General features: G+C 45.0%; 1 protein-coding gene across 7 annotated transcripts in view; it reads right to left on the reverse strand.

Annotated features, from left to right (window-relative positions):
• acoxl (acyl-CoA oxidase-like) overlaps positions 1-12745 on the reverse strand; it is a 358948-nt gene that overhangs the window by 313360 nt on the left and 32843 nt on the right. For all 7 annotated transcript variants that reach the window (XM_059982889.1, XM_059982890.1, XM_059982887.1 and 4 more), the window contains exons 8-9: positions 10856-10928; positions 8704-8836 (exon numbers count right to left, since the gene is read on the reverse strand). In XM_059982889.1, the coding sequence (XP_059838872.1) occupies positions 8704-8836; positions 10856-10928 (206 nt within the window). The remainder of the gene's footprint in view (positions 1-8703; positions 8837-10855; positions 10929-12745) is intronic.

Below are 12745 nucleotides of genomic sequence, written 5' to 3' on the forward strand. Positions count from 1 at the left end.
TGCAGATGCAGTGTTACAGTTACAGAGAAAGTGCAATGCAGATACGAAGAGGCGACATACTAGCATAGTGGTTAGCTCAACGCTTTGCAGTACGGGCGACCCGGGTTCAATTCCCACCACAGAGTTTGTACGTTCTCCCTATGACTTCATCCAGGTGCTCCCACAGTCCAAATATACACCAGTTGGCAGGTTATTATAAATTGTCCCGTGATTGGGCTAGGGTTAAATCAGACGCCACGGCTTGGAGGGCCAGAAAGGCCTATTCCACGCTGCATCTCAATAAATAAATATAGCGCAAGGGCCAAGGTGAGGTAGATCGAGAGATTAAAAGTTCATTTTTTATCCTTTACAAGGTCCATTCACGAGCGAGGTGACACGAGGTGACAGTACATATTCTCAAGCCCTTGCATCTTCTGCCCCATCTTCTGACAGACGAGAGAGTGACCAGGGCCAGAGGGGTCTCAGATAACACTGGCTGCTTTCCCAAGGTAGCAAGATGTGTAGACAGAGTCCATAGAGCAGAGGCTGGTTTGCATGGTGGACTGGCTGCAGTGACAACACTCTACACCTTCCAGCAGTCTTGGCAGAGCAGTTACCGTTATGCAGAGAGTGTGATGAGGGCTTACTACATCAGGGTTTTATCCAGTGAGGTGAGATTAAGCAGAATAAGCCTGCGCATTACAGTTTAAAATGAGAAATAATCAGAATCAGATTCAATATCACCAGCATATGTCATGAAATTTGTTAACTTTATGGCAACAGTACAATATAATATGTGATAAATAAATACAGAGAAATAAACTGAATTACAGTAAGTACATATATGTCTATTAAATTGATTAATTAAGTAGCACAAAGAATAACCAAATTAAAAAAGTAGTGAGGTAGTGTGCATAGGTTCAATTGCTATTTAGAAAGCGGATAGATTTGAAGCAAAGGGGAAGGGTTTAAAAGGAATCTACGTATTATTTTTTTCTGGTAGAAATCTAGAATGTGCTGCCAGAGAAGGTGGATTAGAAACAATTAATTTGTTTAAAGGGAACTTAGACAGGCAAAGGAATAGGCCGAGGCTACAGGCATATGGACCTGGTGAGATTAATGGGAGTACTGTAGATAGCCAAATAGATCAGCAAGGAAGAGATGGGCTGCAGGATTGGATGACTGTAACTCTACTCACTGTAAAAAGAATTGAGTTGCTAAGTTTTTTTTAGACTGAACTATTCCAGGAGAGTCTGTTGATCACAGAAATAAACCGCTCTGGAGCACCTCACCCATCCAAGGAAACATTCCTCCATGGAAGTCTGAAACTCAAGTTATGGGCTCAAGCAGACATACACGCCAGTGAGCTTCCCATGACTTAACTGTGGTCAAACACTTCAGAATGTGAACGATTTGGATAGGTCTGCTTGGCAACCAATTTGTACCCCTGCAGTATGATATTTAGCTGATGGCCGATTTTACCGTGGAAGTACCCACCCACACATGCATGGGAGAAGGTTGAGGAAAGGGAGGGGGTGTCAGACAGAACCAGACCAGTGAGTCACAGAGTTAATTTTGGCAAAGGATCAACTAGAATGGACAATTCCCTGCATCTGCTCAGAAGAGCAGGGACAAACAATGTTCATCTGCTCAGAGTGAAATGTGACTCCCAATCTCAAATACTGACAAGGGGGTGGGGGAGGAAGCCCCTCAATTGTAGTATTTGACATAAATAATTTTTACTGCGAATAAGGTTTATTTTATTTTTTAAAAAAGGACAACTTCTTTTCTGGTACATCAATGACTGACTTTGTGCTGCTTCCTTTATGCACATAGAACTCAGCAATTTCATCACCTTTCCTGCTGATTTCTCCCCAGCTCTCAACTTCACATGGTCAGTCTCTTCCCCCATCCTCTCTTTTCTGAGTCTCTTAGCAGATGGGCTAATTATCACTTTTCAATACAAGCTTACCGACTGACAGCTGAGTACCTTTCATCCCACCTTGCCTCCTAGAAGGGCAAATTCCATTCTCCCAGTGCCAAGGGCTCTGCTTTGCTTCCTTTTGAGACTTTCTAAGTAAGTGTCTCTGAAACAGGTCTTCCCAACCTGGGTGCACAGATCTCTTGGTTAACGGCAGTGGTCCAAGGCATAAAAAAGGTTGGGAACCCCGCTCTAAAATGCCTTCTTTCTTTCTGAACCATGATATGCCATCTATCATTGTTAGCAAAGCCCTTGACCTCATTCCATCCACTCCCTGTGCCTTTGCTCTCACCCCCTCTCCTGTGGGACAAAACAAAGTTAGAGTTCTCTTGATCATCGCTCCCACGCCACCAGCCTTGTCATTCAGCAGATCATATTCTCTGCGATTACCACCACCTTCAAAGAGATTCCACCCCCAGAGATATGCCCCTCCCTCCTTCCCTTGCAGCATTTTGCAGGGACCTGTCTATTCAAGATTCCTAGGTCTACTCATGTGTTCCCACTAATAACCCCCTCTTCCCCCAAACTTATAGCACTTTTTCTTGCATTTGCAAGCAATGCAACACTTGTCCTTTCAGCTCTTCCCTTCCCACCATCCCAGGGACACAAACGTTCCTTCCAGCTGCAGCAACAATTCACTTAATCTAATGTGGTCTCCTCTGCACTGGAGAAACCAAATGCACATCGGGTGATTGAGCACTCTGCAGATTTAGTCCACAGGGGAGACCCTGAGTTTTCCACGACTGGCCACTTTAATTCCTTATCCCAATCCCACTTTGACCCATCAGTCTGTGGCTTTCTGCACCGTTACACTGAAGACCAATGCAAACTTTAGTAACAGACTCTTCTTCTGTCTGGGCACCATGAAGCCTTCTGGACTCAGTATTGAGTTCTACAGCTTCAGGTAGCTTGATTCACGCAGTCCACCTATCTGTTTTTATTTACTCCCTTTTCTTTTATTTATTTGGGAAGTGAAAGACATTCCCATCCCGATCTGCCTGGCATATCCTACCGCTCGGTAACTTGCAACTGATTTTGTTCATACTTTTCTGCCTTCATTTCAATTGTTCCCATTCAGAGTGGCCAGATAACTTTGTTTACAGTTTATCCCAAGGGTCACCCTGATTTTTTATATATATATAGTGCCCGAGACCTTTGCACAATGCTGTAAGCTGTTGTTTTTACATCATTTCCTCTGCATGGGTAAATTTTGATTTGATTTGAAGCACATGGTGGAAAGACAACCATCTCCATCCTCTCTTTATTTGCCCTTGAAAGAGCAATATCTGCGTAGTTAATACTGGTAAGCATTTAGTTGATAGAGTACTGTGCAGAAGTATGAGGCACCCTAGCTATATATGTGTGTCTAAGGCTTCTGCACAGCGCTGTAATATCAGTCTCCACCACCTTTACATGCTTCTTCTCTCCTCTTCCGAGTTCTATGAAGTGTCTTCAACATGAAACATTAACCCTGTTTCTTTTATTACAATGCTCTGACCAGCATTTTCCTTTTATATCAAAGGTTTGCGATCAAATGTTTGGAATCGTAGTTGGGGAATTCAATCAGGCTTTTCTGATCAGATCAATGACCAGGAGAGCCATGTTGGCTGGAGTCAGGGCTTTATGCTTTGGCTCTAGGTAGGGTCACCCATGCCAAATCGGTCAAAAGGTAGAAACCTGCTCCAACCAGCCTATGTTCAGGGGAAGTATAAAGGAAGGACTGCCCTCTTGTGGATGGTTATGGCAATTAAACGTGCCCATTACGTTAACTAAAAATACCACTGGATGTTGATTTCCGTGATGAGCTCCTATGCCTTGATGGTTTCAGAGAAACAGACAAATTGAACAATACAGACTAGGCTCGGGAGTAACAATTTGCTTTGGGCAATCGTACCAAAGAGGAATAGCAAATGGCTCCAAAAGTTCGTATTTCCATTGCCAGAAAATGGGCATACAATCAGCTGAAGCTAATGTTTTGTAAGCTCTCCAAACAAACCTAATCTATTCTGGGCAAATGAATCAAATCAAGTGGGCCATTAAACTCTATTGCAAAGTAAAAAAGCCTGATGTTGGAAAAGATAAGTAAACGGCGTCTGAGCCAAATGAGTATGAGCCTTCTCCAACATTATCACTTCTAACTTTCTCAACACAAAGTTTTAATCTTCTATCTCCAATTCTTCCCAGGTGCTCTTTAAACGCACCCGTTACCTAGAAGAATGAGCTCCATGATCATATTACTACTCTGCAGTAATGAGGGTTCTCCCAAATTCCCTATTTATGGTCACAGCCTCTGCTTCAGTCTTCTCCAGAAGAGTGAAGAAGGAATGCGATATTAAAACATCTTTCCTAACTGAAAAGACTAAATACGTTTTCTTTACTAAAAAAAAATGTCCATCCTGTTCAATCTTTTCTGATGGATGGAACCTCCTGTCAGTTATGTTATTTCAGTTATATTGCAAATAAACTAGTCTAACACTAAATAGGCAGCACCCTGTTAATGCTCCATTGACCTGGGTTCAATTCAAATGTGGAGTTTGCAAGTCCTCTCCAGGAATGAATGGATCAAATTTCCTCCACCCACATCCCAAGGGAGGGCTGGTGGGTTAATTGGCTATCATAAATTAACCCAGATGAATGGCAAAAGAATCTAAAGTCTGTGTTGATAGGCATGTAGAGAGAACACATTGGAGTTAGACTAAGAAAAATGAATTACATCTAAAACAGGGGTTTCCAACCCTTTTTTTCAATGCCATGGACCCCTACCATTAACTGAGATGTCCATAGACCCCAGGTCGGGGACCCCCGATCTAAATGGATTTGACCAGGGATTACAAAGGGTTCTCACTTTTTCCTCTGCATGCTTCTGAAGGTTAGGTTTAAGGCCTCAGTGAATGCAATGCAAAACCTTGCTTCCTCTTTAGAAACATCTGAAGCAAAAGACTGTATGTTAAAATGGTGGAGCTGCCAGAGGCAATGGCAAGCTCTCACCCGGCAGTGTCCTGTTCCTAGTCCTACAAAGCAGCCAGGTGGTACCATGGGGTAAATAACACTAAGTAACACTTGGGACAACATTTGCACAGACTCCAGCTCAACGCACCCTGACGACTTTAATTCACTTGGTATGGAGGGAAAGTAGTAGTTGAGCAAGGGAATGGCCACATGGGTGGACTCTGGCGGGCAAAGCAAGGGTTAATTTATGTAAGACAAGGAGTCTCTCTGTTCTGTTAGAAGGGGGTACCTTTGGATACTGCTGGAAGGGCCAGTGACACTGTGGCCGGCTCCAAGGCTCAGCAGGGAAGGGCCAAGTCAAGCAGAGCAACAGTGATCGGAGACTCAGTAATTAGGAGGATGGACAGGAGATTTTGTGGCCGTGAAAAGGACACCACGGCGGTGTGATGCCTCCCAGGTGCTAGGGTCAAGGATGCCTCAGAGCAGCTGCAGAATATCCTCAAGTGGGAGAGTGAGCAGCCAGAAGTCATGGTGCACATTGGCACCAGTGTCATTGCACAGTGAGTTAGGATAGAGGCTGCAGAATAGATCCTCCAAGGTAGTCATCTCTAGATTACACACGGTGCCACGTGCTAGGCAGGGGAGGAATAGGATGATAGTACAGATGAATGATTTGCTGAGGAAGTTGTGCAGGGGGCAGGGTATCTTCAAGATCTCTTCTGGGGAAAGTATGACCTGTGAAAAATGAATGGGTTACACCTGAACCCAACGGGGGAATATCCTTATGGACAGCTGACGGGGAGGGGGGTGCGTTTAAACTAATTTGGCAGGGACATTGGACAGGGCTGAGGGTGGGGCAGTTGGTATACAAGTCAATGCAGTGTGTATTGGGACTGTGAGGAAGATGGGGCAAAATTGCAGTCCGTGGGATGAGTTGAAGTGTAATGGGGAGGGCAAAATCGCAAAAGGTGATTAATACAGTAATGAAGGTTTTTAAATTTGAATGCATGCAGTATATGGAATAAGGTAGATGATCTTGTAGCGCAGTTAGTTTGGCGATTATGACGTGACCATCTCTGATTCCTGCCTGAAAGAAGTTCATAATTGGGAGCTTAACATCCAAGGATACACCTGTATTGAAAGGACAGGCAGGTAGGCTGAGGGATTGGGGTGGCTCTGATGGTAAGAAATGAAATCAAATCCTTTGAAAGTGCCATAAGACCATAAGATGTAGAATCTTAGGAGTAGAGTTGAGAAACTGCAAGCATATAAAGAATATGATGGGAGTTGTACAGAGACCTCCGAACGGTAGACAGGATGCAATTTATAAATTACAATGGCAGATATAAAAGGCATGTAAAAATACCAATGTTATGATAATCATGGGGAATTTCCATACGTAGGTAAATTGGGAAAATCAAGTTGATGCTGGATACCAAAACAGGGAATTTGTAGAATGCCTATGAAATGGCATTTTGGAGCTGCACGTGGTTGACCACATCGGGGAAAGGCAATTCTGAACTGGGTGCTGTGTCTGAACCAGATTTGGTTAGGGAGTTTAAGGTAAAGGAGCCCTTAGGAGGAAGTGATCATAATATGAAAGAATTCACCCTGCAGTTTGAGAGGGAGAAGATAAAGACAGATGTATCAGTATTACAGTGGAATAAGGGGGTGGAGTCAATTATTAAGCATGAGGTTTTAGAGTATCTGGAGGCACATGATAAAGTAGGCTGAAGACAGCATGGTTTCCTTAAGGGGAAATATTGCCCGACAAATCTGTTGGAATTCTTTAACGAAATAACAGACAGGATAGACAAAGGAGAGTCAGTGGATGTTCCTTGTAAGCAGAACAAGTGCTACACCTGCCCTTACACTTCCTCCCTCACCACCATTCAGGGCCCCAGACAGTCCTTCCATATGAGGCGACACTTCACCTGTGAGTCGGCTAGTGTGGTATACTGCGTCCGGTGCTCCCGGTGTGGCCTTTTATATATTGGTGAGACCCGAGGCAGACTGGGAGACCGTTTCGCTGAACACCTACGCTCGGTCCGCCAGAAAAAGCAGGATCTCCCAGTAGCCACACATTTTAATTCCACATCCCATTCCCATTCTGATATGTCTATCCATGGCCTCCTCTATTGTCAAAATGAATCCAAACTCAGGTTGGAGGAACAACACCTTATATACCGGCTGGGTAGCCTCCTACCTGATGGCATGAACATTGACTTCTCTAACTTCCGTTAATGCCCCTCCTCCCCTTCTTACCCCATCCCTGACATATTTAGCCTGTTCTCCATCTCCCTCTGGTGCTCCCCCCCTTTCTTTCTCCTGAGGCCTCCCGTCCCATGATCCTTTCCCTTCTCCAGCTCTGTATCACTTTCGCCAATCACCTTTCCAGCTCTTAGCTTCATCCCACCCCCACTGGTCTTCTCCTATCATTTCACATTTCCCCCTCCCCCCACTACTTTCCAATCTCTTACTATCTCTCCTTTCAGTTAGTCCTGACGAAGGGTCTCGGCCCGAAACGTCGACAGTGCTTCTCCTTATAGATGCTGCCTGGCCTGCTGTGTTCCACCAGCATTTTGTGTGTGTTGTTGTTTGAATTTTCAGCATCTGCAGATTTCCTCGTGTTTACCTGGATTTTCAGAAGGATTTTGACAAGGTACTGACATGAGACTACCTAACAAGATAAGAGCCCATGGTATTACAGGAAAGGTAATAGCATGGATAGAAGATTGGCTGACTCTCAGGAGGCTAAGTGTGGGAGTCAAAGGGGTCTATTCTAGTTGGCTGATGCTCTAGTGGTGTTCTCCAAGGATCGGTATTGGGACCACTACTTTTCAGGTTATATGTCAATGGTTTGAATGATGGAATTGATGGCTTTGTAGCCAAGCTTGCAGACAATACAAAGATAGGTGACGGGAAAAGTAGTATTGAGGAAGAAGGGAGTCGGTAGATGGACTTAGACTAGGAGAACGGGCAAAGTAGTGGCAGATGGAATAGTGTCAAGAAGTGTATGGTCATGTACTTTGGTAGAAGGAATAAAGGTGTAGACTCTTTTCTGAACGTGAAGAAAATTCAAAAATCAGAGGTGGAAGGGGACTTGGGAGTCCTTGTGCAGGATTCCCCGAAGGTTAACTTACAGGTTGAGTCAGTGGTCAGAAAGCAAACGTAAAGCTGGCATTTGTTTCAAAAGGACTAGAATGTAAGACTAGACAGGGTGGATGTGGAGAGGATGTTTCCTATGGTGGGGGTAATCAGAATTAGAAGGCAGAGCCTCAAAATTGAGGGCCGACCTTTTACAACAGATGTAAGGAGGAATTTTTTTTTAGCCGAAGAGTCACAAATCTGTGGAATGCTCTGCCACAGACTGTGGTGGAGGCCATGTCCGTGGGTATACTTAAGGCGGAAGTTGATCGTTTACTGATCAGTCAGGGCATCAAAGGACATGGCGAGAAGGTAGGTGTAGAGGGTTGGGTGGGATCCGGGGTCACCCATGATGGAATGGAGGAGCAGACTTGATGGGCTGAATGGCCTAATTCTGCTCCTATGTTTTATGGTAAGGACACAGCTTGCCAGGAGCATGTTGGGGGGGGGGGAGCAGAATGGGCTTGACATGCAGAAAGGTGGGGGAGATCATGGCAAACCAGCAGTAAACTGGGAGGGTTACAGCACACCACAGTGTGGGAGGTAGGGACAGCACACTGTAGTGTGTGGATGGGTAATGATAAGGGACATGGCACAGTGCTTAATAGTTCCTCTCTTCTGGTGTGTTTGGTAGGAAACACACTTACCTTCATGGCTCCCAGGGCTTGAAATATTAAGGCAATCCTTGTTGGTGTCAGGGCAGCTAGCATCACATTAAACCGAGCACTTCTGTCTTTAATGGGTGACTGATAAACTCCATCCTGAGACACTGAACCAAATCTGCAGGAAGAGTTCAGGAATTACACGTTCAGTATTCAGACAAAGGTTGCCCAACATCCCTTCTCCCTGTGCCACTGAACATCAATATTCCATTGCTTATGTAGTCATCATTGAACCCGTTTAACAGTCTACGGGGAGCACAAAGTCACAGCTTCTTCCCACACCAGGGCTCCCAATCTCAGATTACATCAACCGTGATTGCCTCACCAAAACTGAAAGGGAAGTCCAAAGTCATTAACTGTTTGAAAAATTTTCTGCAACCAATTTTATATACAGGTCCCTACAGTTACAAATACGCAAGTCAAGAAGAGCTCATGCTCTTAAGAAGACCTGTGGGATGGAACTGAGGGCTGCTGCGGACATCTTCAGCCGGGTGAGAACTTGGTTCTTGACAATATCTTAATGACAGAGAGAGCGAGGGGGGGGGAGAGAGGGGGGGGAGAGAGGGGGGGGAGAGAGGGGGGAGGGGGGAGGGGGGAGGGGGGGAGAGGGGGGAGAGGGGGGAGAGGGGGGGAGGGGGGAGAGGGGGGGAGAGGGGGGAGAGGGGGAGGGGGAGAGGGGGAGAGGGGGGAGAGGGGGGAGAGGGGGGGAGGGGGGAGAGGGGGGGAGAGGGGGGAGAGGGGGAGGGGGAGAGGGGGAGAGGGGGGGAGAGGGAGGGAGAGGGGGGGAGGGGGGGGGAGGGGGGGAGGGGGGGAGAGGGGGGGAGAGGGGGGGAGAGGGGGGGAGAGGGGGGGAGAGGGGGGGAGAGGGGGGGAGAGGGGGGGAGAGAGAGGGGGAGAGAGAGGGGGAGAGAGAGGGGGAGAGAGGGGGAGAGAGAGGGGGAGAGAGAGGGGGAGAGAGAGGGGGAGAGAGAGGGGGAGAGAGAGGGGGAGAGAGCAAGATAGACAGGGTCTTCCAGGAGTTTACACTGGACAAGAATAGTATGGAGCTATTACTAATTTATGCAAGTTTGATTGTTGAAGCACCGAATAAGCACCCTTGCACTCAAGTGCTAAGCAACTGCAGACATTTTTCCTTCAAGCACAACCCACGTATCTAACATTGGACATTACAAAGGGAGTGGGGCAACTGTGAGAACCAGCAATGGGCCAAATGGTCTGATTTCATGTCCTGTGAAAATATATTAAAATATCAACATGCCCATTCTTTCCTGTTAAAGTAGCATGTGCTATTTCTCTTAGCAGTAGACCCTTTTAGTGTGGCTGCTAGTTTGGGGTGTAACCTTTGAAGCTGTACTTTCCAACTTCAAACCTGAAAGGAGACTTTCACAACACCAGGAATTCACGTGTTGCTACGGAAACCAGAGCAGTATTACCAAGGGTGGAGAGTATAAACAACGCTGCTGGGGGAGGCAGCAGAGACAGGTATAATCATGACAGTTAAAACATAAATGGAGAGGTACATGGAAAGACTTAGACTAGACACCACCATATTCACGTCAGCTTCTATCCCGCTATTACAAAATTATTGAACAGTCCCCTAGGACGATAAGATGACTTCATGATCTATCTCATCGTATCCTTGAAACAGTTTTGTCTACCAGCACTGAACTTTTCTGTAACTCTGCACTGAGCTGTTGTTTATCCAATGCACAGATGCCACACAAGTTTTTTTATCCCATCATATTTTTGTGCTTGTAACAATAATAAACCAAGGCAATTCAATTCCAATGCAGCCAAATAGGCCTAGCTTAGATAGGCATCTAGGTCAGCAGGGTGCGGTTGGGCCGAAAGGCCTGTTCCCATTCTGTATAACATACTGACTTTGAGTGAATGAGGGCATATATATTTTTAAAATGCCATTAATGAGATTGCTATGCTATTTTAATGCAAGAATATTGGTGCATTTGAATGTCTACACCAAGAGCACCTTCCTCCCCATCCTACCATACTTATTAACCACCTTATAATTTCTCTTTAAGAAGTTTGTTTTGTGAGAGGATATTCTTTTCCTATCGAACAACATTGCTACCAAATAATATTCACTCAGAGAGAAAGGAAAGATAAGGAAAATACCAACCGGTCCAGGAGATTTTCTTTTGGAATTCTAACATTGTTAAATTTGAGAATTCCATTATCAACTCCATTCAGACCTAGCATGAGAAGAGAATAGATTGAAAAAAAAATTCTTGTAATTTAGCAATCTGAACAGTTGATTAATTGTACAATGGGTTGTGAACTTAGCAAACAGATTAAATCAAGGGTTAAAGCAGAGGTTTCCAACCCAGAATCCAGGGACCACTTTGTTAATGGTCCACAACATAAAAAAGGTTGGGAACCCCAGACTAAAGTTTCAGCAAGAATGAAGCATCTGCAGATGCTGGAATATAGAGCAAGAAACAAGATGCTGCAGGAAATCCGCAAAATGGACAGTGGACATTTTGGGCTGAAGTCATTTATCCAAAATATCAACTGTCCATTCACCTCCACAGATGCTGCTTGATCTGCTGGGTTTCTCCAGCATCTTGTTCATTACACTATGGAGGAGTATACGAGGGGTGATTGATAGGTTCGTGGCCTAAGGTAGAAGGAGTCAATTTTAGAAAACCTAGCACATTTATTTTTCATCATCCTCCCTTCCTACATTTACACACTTAGTCCAGTGGTTGTGGAGTATACGGATCTTGGACCTCCAGAAAGTGTCCATAGCAGGGGTGATTGATAGGTTCGTGACCTAAGGTAGAAGGAGACGAGTTAAACAGCTCTTGTTACATGCACATGCAGTTCAACTCTGAGTGATTATGCAGAAAGTTCGAAGTTAATAACTCACCTCATTCTACCTTGGGCCATGAACTTATCAATCACCCCAATGAATTATTAACTGATGAGCTATTAACTTCAAACTTTCTGCATAATCACTCAAAGAGTTGAACTGCATGTGCATGTAACAAGAGCTGTATAACTCTTCTCCTTCTACCTCAGGCCACAAACTTATCGATCACCCCTTGTATGATTACTCCAAGTTAACTCTCTACATTTTAGATTTATGCCTCTGATAGATATGACACGCTCTCCAATCTCAGCGGATCTGTGGCTGTAGAAGCCCCAAGACCTCATTTTGAGGGAATTATCTCCAGTATTCCATCTAAGCTATTCTTAACAGAAGGAGGGGCAATGGATAAAGAAAAACCCAATAGAACCCATTAAAAACAAAGACTGTCAAACACCCAACGTGCACAAAAAAAAGAACAAGTCGTACAAACAAATAACACTCAGGACAAAAGTTCATGAAAGTGAGTCCACAACCACAAAGCCAGTTCATCACTGCAGCCGGTCCAGAAGCTCATTAGTTGTAAGCCAGAGCCTCATTTCAGCACAAAGTACACCTCACAGAGCAGCCAGCTAGCCCATCCTTTGCCTCTGGCCCTGATACCCTGATCTTTTCAATCTGACTGACACTTACATCCATTCGTTCCTTGCTCTCGGGCCCAGGCCCCCACCACCTGGATTCAGCCCATACCTGACCTTTGCACTCTAGCCCAGCACTTAAATCAGCCAAACGTTGGTTCACACCTCGCACTCGGGCCTGGGCCTGCCACCTCAATTTGGCCCATATCCGCCACACCATGATCATATTGCACCTCCGAGACTTTAGTTCACACCGCAAAAATGCCGGGTCATACAGGCAGTTCAAAAGCACAACTCTGAAAGGCGACTGATTGCGGTGATCATTGTCCAGAAAAAGTGTGATTAATAGAGTAGTTAATAGATTTGTTTGCTGCCAGTAAGACAATTCAGGGAATGTATAAGAAAGAATACTGAAGTAATGTGCTAGAGGAAAGAATTTGTCAATGTTTTGGGTCAAAACCTGGCATCAGGAGTAGTGTTAACAAAAAGCTTTGACCTGAATCATCGACAATTTTTTTCGCGGATGCTGTTTGACCTCCTGAGTTCCTCTAGCCAATTGCTT

The sequence above is a fragment of the Hypanus sabinus genome, chromosome 10 (assembly GCF_030144855.1).
Source record: "Hypanus sabinus isolate sHypSab1 chromosome 10, sHypSab1.hap1, whole genome shotgun sequence".
NCBI classification, from domain to species: Eukaryota; Metazoa; Chordata; class Chondrichthyes; order Myliobatiformes; family Dasyatidae; genus Hypanus; species Hypanus sabinus.